This window comes from Syngnathus acus, chromosome 16 (genome assembly GCF_901709675.1).
Source record: "Syngnathus acus chromosome 16, fSynAcu1.2, whole genome shotgun sequence".
NCBI classification, from domain to species: Eukaryota; Metazoa; Chordata; class Actinopteri; order Syngnathiformes; family Syngnathidae; genus Syngnathus; species Syngnathus acus.
The window spans coordinates 10,582,481-10,605,008 of NC_051101.1; the positions used below are offsets into that span (position 1 = coordinate 10,582,481).

The 22,528-nt window shown below is 39.9% G+C and overlaps 4 protein-coding genes across 4 annotated transcripts; all 4 read left to right on the forward strand.

The window, feature by feature from the left end:
- The first annotated feature begins 1,647 nt into the window (after positions 1-1,647).
- Positions 1,648-4,448, forward strand: hoxa13b (homeobox A13b). Its single transcript, XM_037274562.1, has 2 exons — positions 1,648-2,349; positions 3,428-4,448. Exons 1-2 carry the CDS (start codon positions 1,698-1,700, stop codon positions 3,673-3,675), a joined length of 900 nt encoding a protein of 299 aa, XP_037130457.1. The 5' UTR covers positions 1,648-1,697; the 3' UTR covers positions 3,676-4,448.
- A 237-nt stretch (positions 4,449-4,685) lies between these two features.
- On the forward strand, positions 4,686-16,420 carry hoxa10b (homeobox A10b). The gene is made up of 4 exons (XM_037274547.1): positions 4,686-4,760; positions 5,098-5,143; positions 12,548-15,275; positions 15,836-16,420. The coding sequence occupies exons 3-4, from the start codon at positions 14,510-14,512 to the stop codon at positions 16,108-16,110; spliced, it is 1,041 nt and encodes a 346-aa protein (XP_037130442.1). The 5' UTR covers positions 4,686-4,760; positions 5,098-5,143; positions 12,548-14,509; the 3' UTR covers positions 16,111-16,420.
- hoxa11b (homeobox A11b) lies at positions 7,589-12,760 on the forward strand. The gene is made up of 2 exons (XM_037274585.1): positions 7,589-9,896; positions 11,135-12,760. The coding sequence occupies exons 1-2, from the start codon at positions 9,332-9,334 to the stop codon at positions 11,365-11,367; spliced, it is 798 nt and encodes a 265-aa protein (XP_037130480.1). The 5' UTR covers positions 7,589-9,331; the 3' UTR covers positions 11,368-12,760.
- A 3,279-nt stretch (positions 16,421-19,699) lies between the features above and the next one.
- Positions 19,700-22,528, forward strand: hoxa9b (homeobox A9b). The gene is made up of 2 exons (XM_037274654.1): positions 19,700-20,439; positions 21,723-22,528. The coding sequence occupies exons 1-2, from the start codon at positions 19,923-19,925 to the stop codon at positions 21,959-21,961; spliced, it is 756 nt and encodes a 251-aa protein (XP_037130549.1). The 5' UTR covers positions 19,700-19,922; the 3' UTR covers positions 21,962-22,528.

The following is a 22,528-nucleotide window of genomic DNA, read 5'->3' on the forward strand; positions in this document are numbered from 1 at the left end:
GTCATCCGCTTGATAGGTACTGCAAACATTGCAGTACTTTGCTCTCGGGCCTGCACGGGTGCTGTCACGCCAACTCGCTCCCGTTTATGCTCAACGTGGTTTCTCCTTCGCATCTGACATTCACGGCGTATACTGATATTTGTTACATGGATGTTCTTAAGTGGTTGTTTTAAATCAAATAGCACAAGTTTTCATTATAGGACAATTCAAGTCCAAATGTGTTATTTGTTATAAGTGAACAAAAGACTCCACAATAACTTTAAATCACTTAAGTTACTTAAGTGATGTTCTGTGTAAATATTCTAGGCCATCTTTTTTATTTATTACATTATCAACTTTCACATTCACAACTTAAATGGTACAGAATATTTAGTCAGCAGAATTCTGATTTAAAAATAGCTTAGCACTGGTGGGACATTGTGACTTCCTTGGAACGATTTCTAGAAATAAAGTTTTTTTTTTATTGATATTTGTTTCCTTTATTTGAGAATCATTCAATGATCAGTGTAGCCATATGGATGAATATTATTTATTAATAATTTTTGAATAAAGGGAGTCAGCAATTTACGTATCAAGAACGTAAAGTGTATCCTTTAATTTTCCATATATTTTAAAAATGCAAACACTTGAAAATAACAATGGATAGTTTGTGCGCGTGAGTGCGCATAAAAGGTTTTTTTTTTCATAAATGTTCACACATTTTAAGTTAACCCTTTAAGAGAAATTAAATAGCCTATCCCCTCCGCAAAAAAAAGTACACTTGCACGTATACGCCATGAACTCTGCCCATAAAAATTTACGGCCTCCAAAAGGTGGGAAAATTCTATTAAAAATATATGAAAAGGCCTCAGATTTAGTACAAAAAATATCACTTCCTAAAACACTAAAAGTTGCAATTAATGTAAAATTTAATACATAGTGAAATTCTACTCTGAAATATTACACTGACACTTTTTTGAATATTGTATTGAGCTTTACAAAGCTAATTCTAATTCAGTTTCTTTTTATTTGACTTTTTTTTAGGGGAAGCAATTGTTGATTGACAGGCGGTTTTGTGTTTTTGTGTAAAGCTTCCCTTTGCTATGTATGCTCTTCCATTGTGTTTGCGGTTCTTTTGTCTTTCAACTTGACCTTGGACTCCAGCCGCGTCCTGCATGCCCGTCTTTGGACTACTGCAAGCAAATGCCGCAATCATCTCATTTTATTATCATTATTATTTCTATTGAATGGGCCTTGACATTTTATTCACGTGAGAAGACGATGATTAATATTTAATTATTAGATAGACGTCTGCGTAAAAGCTGCTTGGGGATTTTTTAACAGGGGCAAGACGCTGCACCTTGGACTCATTAAGTGTTTAAAGAATGCTTTGAAGCCTTAGCATGCGCAATTGTGCATCACTATGCAGAAATTAGTTTTGATTTTGTTAAGTCTAACATAGCAGACCTCTAATCGCATTTTAAAAGCCCCCAAAACACAAAGGGTGTGTTGTTTGTGTGGCCTGATGTGCCTTATTATCTCCTGTGCAGACCTTGCTCATCTCCTTTGCATATCACGTGTCTGTCCGGGGCCAATAACCTCGCGATGGTTCCGTGTAGGGTATGGTTCCCCTGCCAAAGAGTCCCTTGTCTGGGTGCATTCGTTCGAGGGGGGTTCGAGGAAAAAGAGCCGCATGCGTGCACGTGTCGGGACATGCTATGACCGCGTCATTGCTGCTGCACTCGCATTGGGCCGAACCGCTCATGTTCGTCTACGACAGCAGCGCGGACGAGCGCGCCAAGAACATGCAGGACGCGCCGTTCCCCGGGGGGAACTTTGCGCCCAACCAGTGCAGGAATCTGCTGGCGCATCCCGCCTCGCTGGCTCCGAGCAGCGCCGCCTACGCCAACGGCGACCTGCCCGCGTCTGGCGTCGGGGAAACGGCCAAGCAGTGCAGCCCTTGTTCGGCCACGCAGAGCTCACCTAACGCCTCCCTTCCGTACGGATACTTTGGCGGGGGAGGCTACTATCCGTGCAGGCCGGTGTCCCACGGCAGCTCCAAGGCCTGCGCGCAGCCCTCCTCGTACGGGGACAAGTACGTGGACTCATCGGTGCCCGCCGAGGAGTTCTCCAGCCGGGCCAAGGAGTTCGCCTTCTACCAGGGCTACTCCCCGACTCCCTACCAGGCGAGCTACTTGGACGTGCCAGTGGTCCCTACACTGAGTGCGCCCCCCGAGCCCAGGCATGACCCCCTCCTGCCCATGGATCCCTACCAGCCGTGGTCCATCACCACCAACGGCTGGAGTGGACAAGTGTACTGCGCCAAAGAGCAGCCCCAGGCTAATTCTCTCTGGAAGTCATCCTTGCAAGGTGAATTCTTTCATATTTACAGTTTTAGTAACACTTCAATGTTTTCTTGTTATAGCATAATAATATTGAATGTTATGGTAAGAAATATGCAGATTTTTGTCATGTCTCCTTGCATTAAGTACAAGAATACAAGGATGTGCATGCATATTCATTTTTTCGGATTTTCTTGTTTGTAATGTGTGTTACGCTTGGAAAGTAATTGAAAAATACAAAATACAGTAGAAGTTTTTTTTTCTCTTCTTTCCAGCTAGAGGACCACCAGGCTAATGTGAGGATTACGTATACAATACAGTTTTCCATGTTGATGCGCAGAAATTGATAAATGAGAGCTTTTGTCTTATATTTTCCAGTCTAGTCTTTAGACAATTTACCCTGTCCAAATAAAATACATTTTCCAATGTGCAATGGACGACACGTAAAGAAATATTGTTATTTTTCTCCCAACTGAGTTTAAGAGGATAACGCCCATGCACCTCCACATGAAATGCATGTAATTAAATGTCGTGTTTTACATATATGAAAAGTCACCCGTCAGTATAACAACAAAACAAAATATTCTATTATTGAAATATTTGTTCCTATGATTTCAAATGCTTAAATAGCACAATTCCTTCCCCCGGAATGGCATCTGTCGTTTTTAACTTTGAAATATATAGGAAAAGGTTCAGAAAATGTGTATATATATAATTTATAATGGAAAGTTTATAATAATATATATATTAAAAACATGCATCAAATTTCACGTATTTCCCCCACAATAATATGACATACTTGAATGAATGCAGTAAACAAGCAAATATTTATTACATTTTTTTCAGTACGTTACTGTAGCACATTATTTTTTTATAGCCGTTTTGTTCTTTTTTACTCACTATTATTCTATTTATTTATTCACACAACAACAGTTAAGATCAGTTAAACGTGTTTTTCTCTTCACTCGCACACGATTCATCTGGTTCAAAGCGTTATGCATGCAGACAAATATTGAAAGCACGACATGTGTTTTTATTCCATTTTCCTACATTGAGTGTGCGTAAAGAGTTGAAAGTGACACGTTGCATCTCCTCCAAACATGCAGCAGACAACACATGTGGCGGTAGCGGGGACAGCCAAGTGCGCCGTGGCAGGAAGAAGCGCGTCCCATACACCAAGGTGCAGCTCAAAGAACTGGAAAGGGAATACGCCACCAATAAATTCATCACCAAGGACAAGCGCAGGAGAATATCTGCGCACACCAACCTGACAGAAAGACAAGTGACCATCTGGTTTCAAAACCGGCGCGTAAAGGAGAAGAAAATCGTCAATAAATTCAAGAGCTCCTGCTAGGTTCTCGTCGATTTTGTTTTTTTGGGGGGCAGGAATGGACACAAACGTGCCTTGATCACAAATAAACTCTCCTATAATTTATTACCTTCACTTTTGTCGCCAGAGTGCCTCCTTTCACCTTTCTTGCTCCTTTCCTCGCGTTTTAATTGGAAGCAGTCCACGCAGCGCGTTGACAGAAAGTCGGAACTGTTCGCGACAAGTGTGTGTGATTCTTTTCCGCTCTCATTACTGCTTCCCACGCATATTCGTCTTCATTAATTTTTTACAAAAAAACTCCAATTACAAACACAAGCATGTGGAGTTTTGTAAAATTATCGGTGTTAATTTATGAAGCAGCGACATGTCTTTTTGGGTTTATCACAAAAATGCTCCATATAAATCAACTTTTTCCAGCCGAAATGAAGAAATGACGCACCAATCAAATAAACTTATTACAGTTCCCAATAAAGTGGTTGCATTTGATGTTTACAATTACCGAACGGGTGATTCAAGTCCTTCATGTCGCACCTATTGTCACCTCGTTTTAATACCTCATAGATATCATCCCTTTTATTTTTTCAGATTTATACCATTAAATAAAAATTGGACTTTTTCAGTCGTTTGACATATAACGTGTCTGACGTGGTTGTCACTGTGTATTTCTCTTGTCTGTCAATTGTGATTTTAAATGAAAAAATATCCAGAAAGAATAATATCGTGTGGACGTATTTAAATTTGTAAATATTTTGGGGACACAGCCAAATGAAAATGTCAATAAAGTTGCTTTAAAAGCGCATGTGTGATTCTCGTCCTCTTTTAAATTAATATTGGGATATTGCTCACTGACGTTAGAGTCGTTCAACTTGTCATTAATTGTTGGATTGTGTTCATTGTCTTCAGTACTAATAGCCTTTTTTTTTTCTTTTGTTCAGACAAAATATAAAGGTTTTACCTTAAAACTTTTTTAGACATTTTCGGCGGCAACTTCCGCCTTCGTCAGGAAGTATGACGAAAGCAGAAGTGTGACGACAGCGGAAGTGTGACGAAGTCAGGAAGTCTGACGAAGGCGGAAGTTGCCGCCGAAAAAAGTCGAAAAAAGTTTTAAGGTAAGACCTACATATTTTATCTGAACAAAAGAAAACAATTAATTGTCATTAATTGACTTGTAGCTGTTGAGGCTATGTAGAGTTTGTATCCATCTAGTGGACAAAGTCTGTCGTTACAGCGTCTGCTATTATGGGTAGACTTCTGCATTTGTTGTTAAACGTCATATATCATCAAAAGTAGAATCAAGCCTTATATAAAGGTTCTCAATAATAATAGCAAATACAAAATTGAAAATTAAGGTGATAATCGAGTCAAAAAATATTGGAATTTTGGTGGAAATGTAATGTTGGCGATTATTACTTACTTTGAAAGTTCATTATCATTTGTTTTTATTAGTGTTCGTTTTCCTTAATGGGCCAAGCATACGACGGCTTCGAACAAGGTAAGTTTTTAGATTTTTTTTTCTTATTGAATGTATTTAAATCTTAAAGAACGACATTTAACTGACTGAAAACGTATTGTACGAAACAAACCAAGATGGACCTTGACATTGCAACCCAGTTATTCACGGATAAAACACATAATTCTACAAATCAAATATATGAACTATCTTGTATTGATTGAATGAATTTTCTCATTACCTATGATTTCCATGACATTTTGCTTTCTCAATGGCTCAGGCATTGTTTCGATTTGGTTCCATGAAGCTTGCAGACCTCATTCAGTCTCTAATTTGGTGTCATTGCGCCCTCTAACGGTAAAGATGCTAAATTGTCTGTAAAAAAAAAAAGCATGAGGTGTATGTTACCCATACATCCATTTTCCAAACTGCATTATCCATGGATGTGCTCATGTACAAATGCTTCCATAACTTGTGCTTTAGCAAACTTGGCAACTTGAACTTTCGACAACAATAAATCTCTGCTTTTCATAACTACTGTGTGCAAAAACAATCTTAACCTTAAGATGATCTTGCACTCATATTAAAAAAAAAAAGGAGGCGTATTTGTTTTAATAAATGTAGAACAGAAGAAAGGCCACAAACCTCATATTCACCATAAAAATATTCTCTAACAAGATAGCATTCGAATACAAATGTAATCACACACTTGAAAAAAATTAAGAATATATTTGATGCAATTTCCTTCATGAATAACTGCAATTCAACATAGGCAAATTTTGGCTATAATTTATTATAATTAATTATAATGAAATAATTAATATAATTTGATAATTTTAGCTTTCTTATTTTCACATCCTCCATTTACTGGAAGGACAACAAACTGAACCTCACAAAATCATCAATTCTCAAATTATTATTTTTTCATTGTCATGGGCTTCTTTCCATCTGCGAAAACAAATCTGTTACATAACTCAAAAGTCAGCACAGCAAGTATAATTGTTTACTTGTTGCTTTTGGTCATCATCTTAAGTGCAGGCTTGGAGGGAAGTGTGGCTTTTACTTCACGCCAGACATGTTTTTATTATGACTTCCCTCCCAGTGAAAGCGCCTCTCTGGGATTAATGCAATAACACACATTATGAGTGTCTGGTTAACCCAAAATATTTATTTGAAAACCTCTTTCGGTGGGCCAAACACGCCACCAGCTTGCCACTCTGGAAGCGTTGACTTTTTTTACAGATGAATGAGAATCATAGAAGAATGACCAAAATGTGTTTTCATTTTCAATGAAGGAAAGAAAGAAACTTGGTGTGTGAGCAGTAAATCAGCCTGTACAGAACATTTAAAAAAATGTCTGCGCCAGAGCTCGCTGTGTGATATATGTGACACATGTGGCCACTTATGAAAATAAATTACACTTACTGACAAATGTAGTCATAGAGATGTATTTACATGCAAACTTAATGGAATTAATGAGCACAGCAGTTGTATCGTAAAAATAATAAAAATCATTGATTATAATTTTAAAAGCTTCAAAGCATTGTACTGAAACATCTAAAAAAAAGACAAGAAAAGTCTTTATATTATTCATGCATGAATGTCAAATAAAAAATATTTTAAATAGTGCAGTGAGTATCATTTAGCATCTTGAAAGTCAACAATCAACTTGGCTTGATCCAAAGCATACCACATCATATTTAAAACAAACTCATCAAAACAGCTTTGAAATAGTTAAAACTGTAGCGTACTAACATAAAATTTAAGAGTTTGGAATTGTAACGCGACATGTATACTTCTGTTTTTCCCGCGTTGCCATGGTAACCTCATCTTTACTATTTCATCAGTGAAGCCAGAGGCAGAAAATGCTTTGAGTGTGGGTGGGGTTGGACTGTCGGTGTGGAAAAACACCACATGCCATTTAGGTTTGCAGTTTTTCAAACCGGGTCAGCATCGAGACTTTGGCAAAGTGGAAGGGGGAAAATAACGTGTATTTATATACTTTGAAAAGTGTGATCACTGAGGTGTGTGCATCCTTTGGGGGTTGCCTGGATATGAAAAGTCGACACACCCCTGTTTGAAGATACATAATTTCAAAACTTTGTCCACCAATAGTGTCAACTACATGTGGAACCTAATTGGAAAAGAAAAATCAGGATGGGAAGTCAAATAAACAACAGTGGTAATATTGCATAAGTGTGCACACCCACTATAGGGGATGTCAGCAGTTTCGGAACGTCATCTCTCTACTTAATAACGTTTTTGTTTCCATCAAACACTTCATTTTTGTTCTCCAGCTATCCCCGAGGTGTCAAACTCGAGGCCCGGTGCCCAGATCCGGCCCACTACATCATCTTATGTAGTCTGGAAAGAAGAAAGTCTGGAAATGATTTGCGTGGCTAGCACACTTTTCTACTTTTTCGATGATGCATTTCAAGAAGAAACATACAAAAAGTACTTTTTTTAATTGTGACTTTTGCGATATACATGATTATATTACTTGTACAATAGTTTGCAACTATTTTATGAATTTAAACTGACAACTGATTTCAAATCAAGCAATCCATCAATATGATGCTAAAAATGAAAAACAATATTGCAGAGGGAATTATGGATGTACAAAATGGTTTTAAATGACTCTGAGGGCAACTAAGACTGTAATGGGCAATGAAAACAAATTTCTATCATCATCGCAGCCCTTTTTGACATTTCTGCCTTGATTTATTTTTGGCATAGGGTCTCGCATTACAGTACAAACCCACTTGAAATTTTTTTAAGGGGGGGGAGTTCAGTAGTGCACCTGTTTTTCAATTGTCCTTTTGACAATTTTTAGAACTTGTAAAAAAAAAAAATTATCCGACGTTTATATGCTTTGTAATAACAAATAATTTGATTGCAAAGTGACAGGATAATCCCTGTACATTTCTGTGCAAATCTACAAGATACCTGTACACAATTTAACCAACATTTATATTATTTGCGGTATAGTGTCATGGAACAAATAAAATATGATCCCTCAGCGTTGGTTTCTAGCCTAAAAACCTTTTAAATAAGACACAGATATCAGAGAACTTTGGGAACCACTCTCGCAAAAGCCTCTGTGACACTATAAATTGTTTATAACTGATGGCATGCAGGAGGTTTCGAAACCATAAATTGTGGTGGAGACTCACTGTGTGGCAGGAAAGGGTACTGCCACGTCTTAGTTATTTTCCCTGAGCTCATTATTTGGCAAATAGCACATCAATGTAAATGTTAACGACGTGATAAACTAATAAGGGTCAATTTACAACCATTTATTTACCCTTAATATACAAAAGTATTTATTTACATAATGCAGCCATACAAATTCGCAGAGGAATGTTTGCCCTCCAGACACAACAGGATTTTTGTGTAATGTTTTTTTTTTTTTTTTGCCTAATTGTTTCTTATGAACATAATTCACCAACTCGGCCTTGCAAACGATTTCAACTCATGCAGGTTACATTTTGTGAATGAAAACGTCAATGTTTGCGACAACTGATCGTGACGTCACGATCAGTTGTCGCATTCATTGCAGTGTCACGTGGATGCATATTTACATAAACATAACATTTGCACATGCGCCTTTGCATTGACGGACAAACTTAACACAATGTTAAAATCGGTTTTAGCAGTTAGCATAATGTTAGCCTGATTGCATTTGTATAACGTTTTCGGAAAATTTGGGGGAAAAAATTAACAAACAAGAACAGGCCGGTTAACTGGACCTGGACAAAAAAATAGCAATTGGTCATTGTTTGTTCAAATACCGTTAAAAATGATACTTTAAAAATATTATTGTAAAGCTGAAAAAGTCATTAACTTTGATGAGACACATTCACCTGACATGCACGGACTATAAAGCCTCTTCTTGTTTGGTAGAACCTCAAACAAGGTTTGACTTGGAGAAAAGTACTTTGAAAATAGCATGCGTTGAAGAGATGCAATTTTCCCCCTCCTCCACGTGTATTTTTCCCCTGGCTCTGCAGCCAAAGGTTGACTTTATAGCGGGGAGCCATTGACTCACAAGCTCCTGCGGGCCCATTGAGGCGTGTGTCATGTAGTGCCAGTGGTCACATGGCTCGGGATCGACATGGATCTCACTCACGCACGTCAGCTCACGACGTGCAGGGCTCAGTGCGCCTCACTAAAGTCACTGCAGCTCACTCAGTCAGCAGGATGACCCCGTGCTGAGGAGGACGGTCGAATATGGATTTGGATGCTTCCAATATGTATCTACCCAGCTGCACTTACTACGTCCCCGGAGCGGACTTCACGGCTCTGCCGCACTATCTGGCCCAGGGTCAGCCCTCCTGCCCGGTGGCTTACTCCTACCAGTCATCGGCTCTTCCTCAGGTTCCGTCCGTGAGAGATGTGGCGTTCAGAGACTATGCGGTAGACGGCGCGGCCAAATGGCACCACGGCAGGGGGAGTCTTGCGCACTGCTACGCGGACGACAGTTGGACCAGCCCGACCCCCCGCGGCGGAGACCTGCCGGGGAAAGGCGTTTCGTCCTCGGGTTCCACCGTTGCGCCTGGAGGCTTCCACGGCGGCGCCGCGGCAAGGAACGGCGTCCTGCCGCAGGCTTTCGATCAGTTCTTCGACTCGACTTACGGCGGCCAGGAGCACGGAGCCACACCGGGGCAGGACAGGCTAGGCGCGGTCAAGTCGAGTCCTGCGCCGGCTCCTCAAGCTCCAGGTTCGGACACGGCGGAAAGCTGCAGCCCCAAGTCGTCTCCCGGCCTCGGCGAGGATAGGAGCGGAAAAGGAGGCGGTGAGTATGGACCATGGTGTCACTCTCTGCTCGCTCTTATAAAAGACGCTTTATAAGCTCTTTTTAAGGTTTATGGTTCGGAAGGTTTATGGAGGGCCACAAGATTTAGCCTGACAAAAAAGTATATTATAAACGACAAGATCACGTGCTTGGGCTTGAAATTGGCCGTGAGGGGTTTAAAGTCAAGATAGGCTATTCCCTTTTTTGGATCCTGCACAGATTTCGCATTTGACTTCTTTTTATTATGAACTGTTTGCTGCAATATACACTTTTAACAATCGGACGTTTCAATATCCAACAACAAACATTGACTCAGTCAATAATCCGCACTTCCGCAACCTTTTTGTGGTTTTTCATGATCAACTATTTCAAAAGCATTTTTGATTCTTTTCGCACTTTGAACAATAACTGAAATGTTCATTTTAACCGCAAATATCCATGGAATACGTTTTCAATTTTTATTCACGGTTAATCAAATATACTACAATTCGAAAAATACGCATAAATTCTACTTTAAACATAACCTTTACTATGAGCGTTTTTTTCCATGTTGAAAACATGAGCGCACTGCACAGTTTAGGTATTTTTCGATATTAATGAACATAAACTGCAAACGCTTCGTAATATCTGCAATATAAAAACTAGCGACCACCGTGATATAGTTTTCAGTCTATTTTACACACAAATAAACAATTTAAATCTCTATTTTACAGGCAAATAAACTCCGATCTTTACATTACTCTCACTTTTCTTTCAAATTATCCTTCTGAATCTCACGTAGCTTTTAATTAGCTACGAATTCAGTTTTAAACTTGACCCCCTTCCGCTCTCCGTATCAACAATATGAAACGCCAGCGAAGCGTTTCATCCAACTTTCAAGGCTCTGCCTTTAAGAGCTGTTTATAATTTAATGAGCAATATGTGTACAAATTTACTGAGTTTCCAGGCATTTAATATGCAGCTGGCCAAACCAACGGAGCCCGTATGCAACACTTTACGTGCAGCCCAGTGAAATCCGAAGCGGACTATAAAAACTGCACTTGATACTGCTGCCTTCCAAAAGTCCTCTTGACTTACATGATTGTTTAAAAATGATTTTTAATACCTCATATCAGTGTTTAAGCGCAAAGGCCTTGAGAGGAGGGAAGCACTTGAACCCTTAGCTCATTGTGCGTAATCCTCCCATCTTGACCCACTTATAAATATCAAATTAATATGATCTTTATGATTACGATTAGGTGTCCAGAAGACGCGCAAGAAGAGATGTCCATACTCCAAATATCAAATCAGAGAGCTGGAGCGGGAGTTTTTCTTCAGCGTTTACATCAACAAGGAGAAGCGGCTGCAGCTTTCCCGGATGCTCAACTTGACTGACCGACAGGTGAAAATCTGGTTTCAGAACAGGAGGATGAAGGAGAAGAAACTCAACAGGGACCGTTTACAGTACTACACCAGCAACCCCCTGCTATAAAACATGGACTATATATATGTCAAACACCTGCACGCCATTGGGAACTCTTCAAAAGTCCAAATGATGTGTCATTAAACGTCCCTTTCTCTATTATTATAATTATTATAATTATTATTATTTGTTTTGTTGTTGTTGTGACAAAAAATGCTCTTATGTTCATCCCCCAATTTGTATGCTCACATTTACACGCTCGCACGCACAGACTGGAATCGTTTTATTCGTACTTTTAATATTATATTGTGCAAATATATATATTGCATATTGTGCAATGGCTGGAGGTGATTTTTTTTGGTGCTGTTTATGTGTTTCTGTGACATATTCAATCATATTTAACATGTCCTTCAGCGCTTCCATGATCCGAATTGTAAACCAGTAATATAAAAAAAAATCCCCCTCAAAATCCCTGTCGTGAAACTAAACCCTTTATTTTTGTTTTATATTGTGGCACGTATTGTTCGTACGCAAAACCTGTCTTCTCCAGAGCCTCAGTAACAGGATCTGCTGCAGCTTTTAATTTGATATCCATTACAAAGAGCCGGGTCGTTTCCTGCCGGCTCATTTCTAACCCTACATGCCTGTTAGGAGACGGAAGAAAAAAAATCCCCCACATTTTAGTGATAAATAGAAAGTCTGTTTCTGTCATTTTGGAAGTTTCCATCTAAACTTTCAAAAAATTGTATGCTCTAATTTCTCCAATTTACCAAAATACTATGCATCTAAGGGTTTATTTCGCCAGCAGCGTGTAGTAGAAATAGTAAATATAGACATTTGTTTACCCCAAAATTCGTCTTTCCCCCCTGAACCGAGCTTCTAAAAAGAGCTTGAATGACCTGCCATTAGATAATATGGCTTCCTTATACCGTACATCCTGTGAGACTCCCAGGAATTCCGCTTTGATTGCTGCACATCCTCCCAGTTGCTCCAGTAACTTGGCCATAAAAAAGGCGGACTCGTCTGGAGCATTTGGAGTGGAGTGCAATAAAGCGTCTGAGAACCAAGGTTATTAACTGCGACTATAAGGAGGCTAGCAAAACAAGAGGTGCTGCACCATTGAAGGCTGCGGCTCTCCTTGGTGCAGCATCGGCACGCCAGTCTGTTGCAGGAATATTCTGGATTGTTTTCCCCCCCCCCAGTTTGAGTGTTGTGGCGCAGTTGAAGGCCTTGCTGCTTTTGTCCACAGGAGGGCGCTCCACCGATCAATGTCAATGCCGTTTGATTCTTTCCGATTAAAGACGCTGGTTCAGGGGTTCAATCCTTCAGGTAAGCATGATATGATAACGATGTGTGTGTTTCTCCCTGACTGTTCACTTGGATTATCTTGAAAAACACAATGGAGGCACTCAAGTTGGTCGACAATGTTATCATGCAATAAAATATTATCGGGTTAATTGTATCAGATTGTGGCTCGAGATTGTGCAAAAATTATGGCATCGTTAAAAACATCCAATTTTTCACTTATAACCTCAGACACACAAAAAAAAGTCCTGCTTTGGGTTTGTATTGTTGATTTTCATGTTACTTGTAAGTGATATCATTATTAATATCTGTCTGTTGGCATTTATTTGTCTGGCAACTCAAGACAAATTTAACAGACTTGTAATGACTGGAAAGAAGAAAATGTAAGAGATAACATCAAAAGGTCATCATCCATCACTTTAACAACTCCCGATTAAAAAAGGAATAAGAATATAAACATATGCAAGTGCGCCAAGGCGCAAATTTGGTTTAATTACATTTGTGTTCTTACTTTTGCTCACTTTGGCGGAATTTGTTGGATTTCTACCAAAATAAATCAAAACACGTTTTTTTTAAATGCTTGGCTACAAGTTTCAAAATAGCGCAATAATGAAACAAAATAAGACGTTCGTTTCGTCTAATTTTATATGTATTTTTTTTAACTAGGCACGTTTCTTCCCATTTTTCAATTTTATTACCCCCCCAAACTATGTAAACTATAATGTTACGAAATAGAATACAATGTATTCTATTTCGTAACATTCAATACACCATAGTAAAACAAAATCAACACATAGTCGAAATAATTGACCCAGTTTTTAAAAACTGAAACTAACACAACTCACATTTAGTTTCTTTAGGTGGATTTTTTTTCTTATTTAGTACGCACGGTTTTAATCCATAATTTACCGCAAACTCCTATTTAAAAAAAATAAAGTATGAATTACGATTGTATATAACACACAATAGTTATTTCAAAAAAATTAAGGAGATTGAAAAATCACCCAAAAAAAACAAATGTTACTAGTAAAACCTTTTCAGAAGTATCTTTCGTAATAATTTCTTGATTTTGTTTAAGAGGTTTGTAAAGAGTAACGTGGACACGCCAGATTTTAAACGAAATATATATGAAACATAATATAACGTTAAAGTAAAATTGCATGGACACGTTTAATATTCAACATGGATGGATTAATATTTAATCAAATTCGTTTTAACGTCAACAAAATATGCCGCATATGAATAAAGATGTGTTATGTATTTTCAACGAATTTTGGTTGTCATTGGCTTTCTTAATCATCAACGGAACAAATGTGCGTCATTAAAGAGTGTTCACAAAGCAGTGAAATTGTCCGATTAATTTTCCTCCACTAATAAAAGCACATGTTGAATCGGCGAGGCCAAATGTAGCAGTGAAAGCGTCAAAAATGATGAGCGCGCCACAGAAAAAGGGGTCAAGAGTCCCTGTGGAAGACTTTGAGGACCTTTTAGAGGTATCATGCACCGTGATGCACCTTTACTGCTCCTTTTCTTTACAATGCTGTAAAAGCAGTCATAAAGTAATACATCGCACAAGACTGCTTGCAGCTTTCAACTGCCTCACTTGCTAAATTTCCCTTTGCATGCTCCGAGAACATACTCAGGGTTCAACATCCTCTCATTGAAATAATATTTTACCCATAATCCCATTTACGCATGTGCCCCCCCCTCCCCCCCCCCCCCCTCCTCCTCCACACACTTTTTTTTTTTGCACTTTTCCTGACTTAACCTAAACCAAAATATACGACACTGGAGCAGGCTGCTCGGACTGGGAGGAGTCTGTAAGCTGCCTGCTCTTTTAATTGGCTGCGGGCTACAGTGAGAAGCGTGAGTATCACTAATTATTCAGCAATGTTTTGCACAAGAAATGTCGGGCAGATTGGGCGATCTTCACCTTAGCACAGCCATGACATGCCCCAACAACCAGGCTGCCAACCCGTTTTTTGTGGACTCGCTAATCAACGTAAGGGGCGATGCCGGCTCGTATTATCACAGCAACGGCGTGTATTTGCCCCCGGAATACTCGTACGGACTCCCCGCTGGCTCCTCTTGCTTCCCCGGGATCGCGAAGCGCACTGAGGGGAGCGCACCGAGCGGTATTCCGCCATCCGCGCCCTATGCTCCTGGTATGGAGACGTGGCTGGAGGCGTCTCGCTCCTGCAGAGTCGAGCAGCCTGGTGGGCAACATCTGAGCCAGCAGTGCTCCTTCTCCGCCGCCATAAAGGAGGAGAGCGCCTATTGCCTCTACGAATCTGACAAATGCCCCAAAGGAGCCACGGTGGAGGACATCTCCTTCTCCGGAGCGTCGTGTCCACCCACAGGCAGCAGCACCGTGCCGGTCCCCGGCTACTTCCGCTTATCGCAGACCTACGCCCCCTCCAAGCTTTACCACCAAGCCCAACCGAGCGTGAATAATTTCCCACCGCAGCGACCTCCCCGTGCGCCCGCGCAGCCGGCTCCACCCGCTGTGGCCGCTTCCTCCGGGAAGCGGGAGAGCCACGAGGAGGCGCCCGCGTCCGAGCCCTGCGCCCCAGCTCGAGACCAAGACAGCCGGCTGTCATCCGATGGATCGCCGTCGTCCCCGGAGCCTGCAGATGCTTGTGGTGTGGAGTGTGAAGAAAAACCCTTGAAAGGTGCAGTACATGCTTTATCTGAATTATTTATGAATTGAATATTCATTTGCAAGCTTGTGGTCATGCTACAACGATTGAGTAAATAATGCAGGTGTAAAAATACAAGCCACTGTGAATATTAAGCATGTGCATCAAGTTTAATGGGAATTTGTGCTGCAACAGAATTAAAACCTAGCCACATTTTTTGCAACACAGATAAACAGACACAAAGTCCTCTTGTATCACATTCATCTTGTGGCATCCATTTGTGTTTTATGTCTTAATAAAAGAAGCGTTTGCATGCATGGGCGTATGCGTATCAGAGATTTGATACCGTGGGGGGGGGGGGGGGGGGGGGCATATGATGTGGCATCATTTGGATCCATGTAGACAGATGAAAATGAAACAGCTATCATTAGAGGGCGTGCAAAATATAGATTTTTTTTGTGCGCGTATGGAATACACAATAATCAGACCAGGAAATAACGTCATGCATGCGTCTTTCTATTCTAAAATGACCTATATTTTTTTTGTCATGCTCGTCCACACCTGTTGCTTCATCGTGCGTGTAAATTTCACAGATGCTGGCAAAATAGAGAGTCCAGCGAACTGGCTGACCGCCAAGAGCGGCAGAAAAAAGCGCTGTCCATACACCAAACATCAAACTCTGGAGCTGGAGAAGGAGTTCTTGTTCAACATGTACCTGACCAGGGAGCGGCGCCTGGAGATCAGCCGCAGCGTGCACCTCACCGACAGGCAAGTGAAAATCTGGTTCCAGAACAGGAGGATGAAACTGAAAAAAATGAGCCGTGAGAACAGGATCCGGGAGCTGTCTGGAAACTTCGCTTTCACATGAGACTTAGCGGACTCTCCATCTCAGCCGACTGTGAGAAGAAACGGGACCCTCTATAATAGGCTAACTTATTGAATGTTATGATTTCCGCTTTTAATCGTCGTGGATGTGTATTTATATAAATGACGTTTGTAATCGTGGTATTTGAAATGTTCAGAATGTGAACGCAATGTATGTACATAATGTAAAGTGGAAGCATATGTGCATGTAAAATTATACCCACTCGCTGTTACAGTAAGAAATTGATGAGTATTTGCACACTTTTGCTGGTCAATATCTAATATTATTATTAATAATAAAAAAAAACAATCTTTACAATTGTTAGCTCTTTATTTCATTGACTAATAGAAATGCCCGTTTTCGGGCTGATTATATTATTTTGGGAAATTTTGCATTGACAAATTCCCGTTGATAAAAACTTAAAATCCATCTTTGTAATGGCACAATTTCAAAATGAATTTCAATTTCTTATGACATAACGTTGTCGCGTAATTATTATTATTGTTACAGATGCATCTTTTGTCATTGTTACTCCCAATTATTGTCACTGTTGCCAATGACAAAGTGTTAAAATTACACAATGTTAAACTCCATCTGTGCTCATTAGTTTTCATACCCTGGCAGAATTTGTGAAATAATATTTTTTTAAAGGAAAAATATAACTAGGAACAGGGACTATATCTTTATTTTCTTTCTAGGTATGTTTTAGTTAATGATTGTGTTTTTCTGCCACCAATTACAGTTAAACTTGATTCCTATTAAAAATAAAATAAATATGTTTCGCCTGATTCATATTTACTTTGAAAAATGGTATACGGATCTTGAAAATTTGCCAGGGTATGTAAACATATGTGCACCTTCTATTTCCGAATGACAAACTGTTAAAAAAAAACTTTTAAAATTCCTAATGAGGGTTTAATGTTACATGTATTTTAATACCCAATGTAAAACGCATGGTAACAGCACGTGACGCCATCTTAAAATCCTTCATGGCTGAATGTTCAAATGCATTTTGAGTCCAAATAATACAATGTTAAATTCATTTTAATTAGAAAATGACACAATATTGACTCATCTATCTTGGCACAGTGTTAAAATGCATTTAAATTCCGAATGACTCCATGTTAAAATGCATGTTATGGAAATGACCAATATCACATGCTTTTATGGTGGCACAATGCAAACCCTTAACACTCAATGACACATTTTTATCCCAATTGACTCCATGCATGCTAAATTGTATGTTATGGTAATATGGGTGACGAAATGCTCCATTTATGGTCATTTCTGATGACACAATGTAGAAATGCATTTTAATGATTCAACGTTCCAAGGCGTATGTTATGATACTTTCAATCACAAAATGTTAAAATCTCTCTTTTATTGTAATTATTGATGACACAATGCAATTGCGTTATTCCCAATGACAACAGTGAAACGCATTTTAATTCCCAACGAGTCAGTTCAAATCCAACTTAATGGCAAAATGTTCAAACCCATCTTTTATGGGAATTCCTACGGGCACAATGTAAAAAACAAAATGCCAACTTAAACCAATTAAGTCATTTATTAAAAGTCATTTATCATCTCCCAATAAGAAAATGTTGAAATGCATTTTGTTCAATGTACTTCCTTATATGTCACAATGTTACAATCCATCTGTTTGACTCCCAATGACGTCATGTTAAAAGGCATATGTAATGATAACTTTCCATGACAGAATGTTAAAATCCATTTTTATTGTAATTCCCCGCGCAATGATGGCATGTACTCCCAATGACATGCCTTTTAATTCCCGACGACACAATTAATAACTCCTATTGGCACAATGTTAAAATACACCAAATCCATTTTTTAATCCCAATGTATTTTGATTCCCATTGCTTGTGTTGTGGTAACACAATGTTGAAAATGCATCTCATGTCCACTGAGCCAATGTGAAGTGCATCTTCCCAAGGACACGAAATGTTGAAGTCCATCTTTTTCGATAGCAGCAGAAGAGGAGAGCGGAACTGTGGAGTGGTTTAGGTAGTCTCATGTTGTTGGGCTATATGTGACTTGCGTCCCACAACAGGAAACTGCCTTGATTACCTCAGTAAAAACTCGTCGCATATTGTGAAAAGTGACTTTCTATTCATTAGCTATTGTACTTATCAATAATTTGGCAGCAAGCAAATAAAACGCATTACTCCCACGAGCGCCACATTATGTTTTATTGTTGTGCGTAAAAGCAATCCGCGGTATTAATTAGACCTCTCGGTGGGTTTGGTCACAGTGAGTAACGTCCATTTAGCCAGCTATTTTTTATTTCTTTCTTTTCATTCACGCTTGCACTTTAAGAGAAAGCCAATTAAATGGATCTTATTTGCTAAGAAGAAGGTTTCAGGCTGAGGAAGAGAGCGCAGACAAGTCCTCGGTTATGATCATTGCAGTCTGCCAGTTGCCTCGCCGGAGGAAATGCCGGATGCGTCTGCTTTGCGCCTCAGAAAAGACACAAAGGCCCGGCTTTATTGGGGGGGATATTTAGCTTAGACAGCCACGTTGTAACCTTAAGAAAAACAACCCCAATTGCCCGTGATAAAAGGGGCCGTTATGGCACCCAAATAACCTCGCCCTACTTTCCTGCATGTGCATGCGCGCTTCTTTTTTTTTTTTTGGATGGGTCCAAAGAGAGCAACAAGCCTGGGTATCTTGGAAAGTAGCCCTGGAGCCTGCATGGACGTGTTTTGCTCTCGTAAATCCAAACGAGCCTTTAATTTTTTTTTAAAACACGCGCGAGCTTGTTTTAATAGAATTGTAACATTGGCTATTTTGTAAGAGCTCGTTCAGAAGCGCAATGCGCGCTAATCAAAATGTATTAATTAAATACTATTTCATCCGTATACGCGGCATTTTTGTAAAAATATATTTATTATATTGGTTTATCTTTTACTGTATTTTAAGCAATAGCAATAAACAATAACACGAAACAACACATCAAAAATCCGTTTTATTTCATTTATTTTTATTGTATTGTATTTATTCGTCAAAAATACACTTGGGTTAGAAATTGGACCGACCCAGGAGGTTTAAGTCTATTTTTATTAACCCAAATTAGATAAGAGGGTCAGATAATGGGTTGTTTGTGATCTGGTGTATAATCTTTCGTTTTGATTGTGTATCGATTATTCTTAAAACAGTTGCATTCAAAAACATGCAGCCACGTCCAAGTATTTTTTTTGTTTTAGTTCCTATTTTCATTGAAGCTTCCTGTGGCAAACTAACTTGCACATAACCTTTAAATGTCTGTGAGTGTTTAACCGAGGCCAATTAATAACCCTATTAGATGTTAATGAACTCCTATTTATTTGCAAGAACGTCTCGCTAGGAAGCTTAAAACATTACAAGCACACCAACGAGCTTGCTCCATTAATAAATAAAGATCTCTTGACAAAAATCATAACGTTTATTGCTTATAAAAGTGAATGCTACCAGCGCGAGCAGGCCCAATAAAGGCGAGGGAATTTGCTATTAAAATATGGTGGTGAAAAGGCTGGCTATTGAGTTGAGCAGCAGCAGCAGCACAGCAGCAACAGCAGCAGCAGCAGGCTGATTTATTATTTATTGTTCTGTCCCACGGTCACGTGTTCGGGGCGCCCTATCCTTGCGTGGACAATGTTCACCGCGTTCAACTTGCATTGGGCGGCCAGGCTGGTGCACGACGAGGCGCAATATCACGCAATGACACGCCGCTTGCGCCACTTTGCAGGATTATAGCAGGATTTGCGTTGTTCCCCTTTTTTTGCATCCGTTTGTTTTTCCTTATCGCCGTTGCCATGTCGACGCTGAGCTACTACGCGGACGCCGGCGTCGTCCCTGAGCTGCAGGAGGATGTGCCGGCGCGGTTCCCATCAGCTGCAGGGGTGGAGCAGGCGATGCTCGCCGAATATGGCGGACAGGAAGCGTGCCCTTTGCAGAAATCATCTATTTTTGGCACGTCTTGGGGTCCCATCGCGGCGCACCCGCCCAATACGGCCGCCCCGACTTACATCCATCACCACTACAGCGGCAGCGGGGACGCCGATGGCATGTTTGCGCGCTCCTGGGCCCTGGAGCCCGTGTCCGCACCTTTGTGCCTGACCGGACTAGCGTCGACGGCCGCCATGCATTACGAGATCAAACCCGAGCCCCTCATTGGGAGTGGCGAGTGCACAACTTTGGAGACGCACACCCCTCTTTTGTCTGACGCGGACAGCGCCGCGGCCCTGGCGGAGGTTCCCTGCGAGAGCACGTCCACGTCCAAGCCGCTCGTGGAAAGCCCCTCAGTCGGGGACCGGAGGGAGATAGACGCCAGTAAGACAAGCTTTCTTTTTGTCTTCTTATTGTGCCTCCACTTCAGTGTGCTCGACTGAGGCCTCTGATTTGCTGCAATTTGGGCGAACATGCGCAATACTATGTCATTTTGCCTTCCGCGTGGCACAGTTCTAAAACCCCCTTTTTATGACTTTAATTCGGATTTGCTATACATCACGTAGATTACTTGAGACTTGAGATTTCCTACTAAATTCAGCACCCCCAAACACATCACACCCCATTCCGAATGACAGAATGTGGAAAAAATGAAAATGTATCTTTTGTACAAACTCCAAAATGGACATTGCTCCCAAATGTTAAAACGGATTTGAATTCCCATGCAACCCACAAACGAGCCCAGACACAATGCAGCGTTTGCACAAATAAAATCACTTGCAGTGCATTTCTCGTTCTTATTGTACAATGGTTCCCAAACGTCGGCTGGGGGCCAGACAGGGTCCGAATCAATCCTGTCTTGGGCCCAATAACATTGGTGATTCTCAAACAGGACACATCATTCGGTGGCTTTAAAAAAAGGAACCGTTTGTGTTTTATTGTGAATACATATATGTATAACTAAATTAGTTTCTTTTTCCTGTTGGATATTATTCCAGGACCCATTCTAATGGTTCAAAGATATCAAAATTGTTCTTCAATATTATTGCTAAAGTGCAATGACGCCATATATAATCATACATCACCTTTAACCCCAGTGGTGTGGTCAAACTGCTGCGTCAAATAACCCATTTTGGTCAAAACATGAACTGACCTGGTTGTTTTGTAGAAGCAAAGTTTTTTTTTTCTTTTAAAATAAAATAACTCCAAAACGTGTTATTTTCTAAACAAACTATGTTGGATCAAAGTGACCCAAGTTTTTTTGACCAATTCTTTTTATGACCCAGCAGTTTGAGGGGTACAATAGAAACTCAACCATCTTTGTAGTTTTAGTGTATTATTAATTTGTACATCACATCATTTTTGAGGACAGTTTATTTTTTTTATCGTATATTATTAGTCGATTTTTTTTCCCCATATATTCCACTTTTCACAGGGAGAGCTCATTTCATTCCACATTTTCCAGTTAAGACAAAAAAATATATGGAAATGGCCTAGTCGTAAAATGGCTGCCTAAATTAAATATTTTCTTTTTGTTGATCAGTTTTTTAATTATTCATTTGCTTTTCCGTGAAGAGCAATTAAAAAAAATAAACCCAAGCAGTGCGTTTGAAATAATGCTGAAAATCAACATGCGCAAATATCAGCTCGATTTCCTGTGCACACAGATAACCCGTCGTCCAACTGGCTCCACGCGAAGCCCACCAGAAAGAAGCGCTGCCCCTACACAAAGCACCAAATCCTGGAACTAGAGAAAGAGTTTCTGTACAACATGTACCTTCCGCGGGATCGCAGATACGAGGTGGCCAGATTGCTCAATCTGACCGAGAGACAAGTGAAAATCTGGTTCCAGAACCGCAGGATGAAGATGAAGAAAGACAACAAAGACCGACGAAGAGACAGTTAAGTGCCATAATATAGCCTAATACTGATTCGAGCTGTGAGAAGGGGGGGGGGGGGGTCCTTGGGGGGGTCCTTATTATTCTAAACTGTTACACACGTTGTTGTCTATAGTTTTGTGTTGTTAAATAATGTTGGATGTTTATTTCGTCTATCTCATGTGTGTTTGGTAAAGTGAACTAGACGATTTGTTGTGTTTTTTTTAAATGCATGAAAAAAAAAAAATCCTCGACTACCTGAATGTTTTTCAGCTACCTATTTGCAATGTTTACATTAATTATTATTTTTTAGATGCTCTTTAGGTGTCCTCTTATTGTGAAAGCAAAATGCACATTCGAAATGAATCGTCGTAGGTCATTTTTTTAACAGTATGTAGGAAAATGTAATTATTTTCTATTATTTTTATTATTATGCTTAATGTAATGCATTTTTAGAAAATGTACAATAGTCAACCAAAACTGACCGCTCTTACAATGTATTGTTCTGTTCGCCCAAAGACGTATTTTAATTATTTCTATAAATAATTACGTGACTGAACTGAAAAATAATGTATTAAAAGGAATCAAAAAACAAA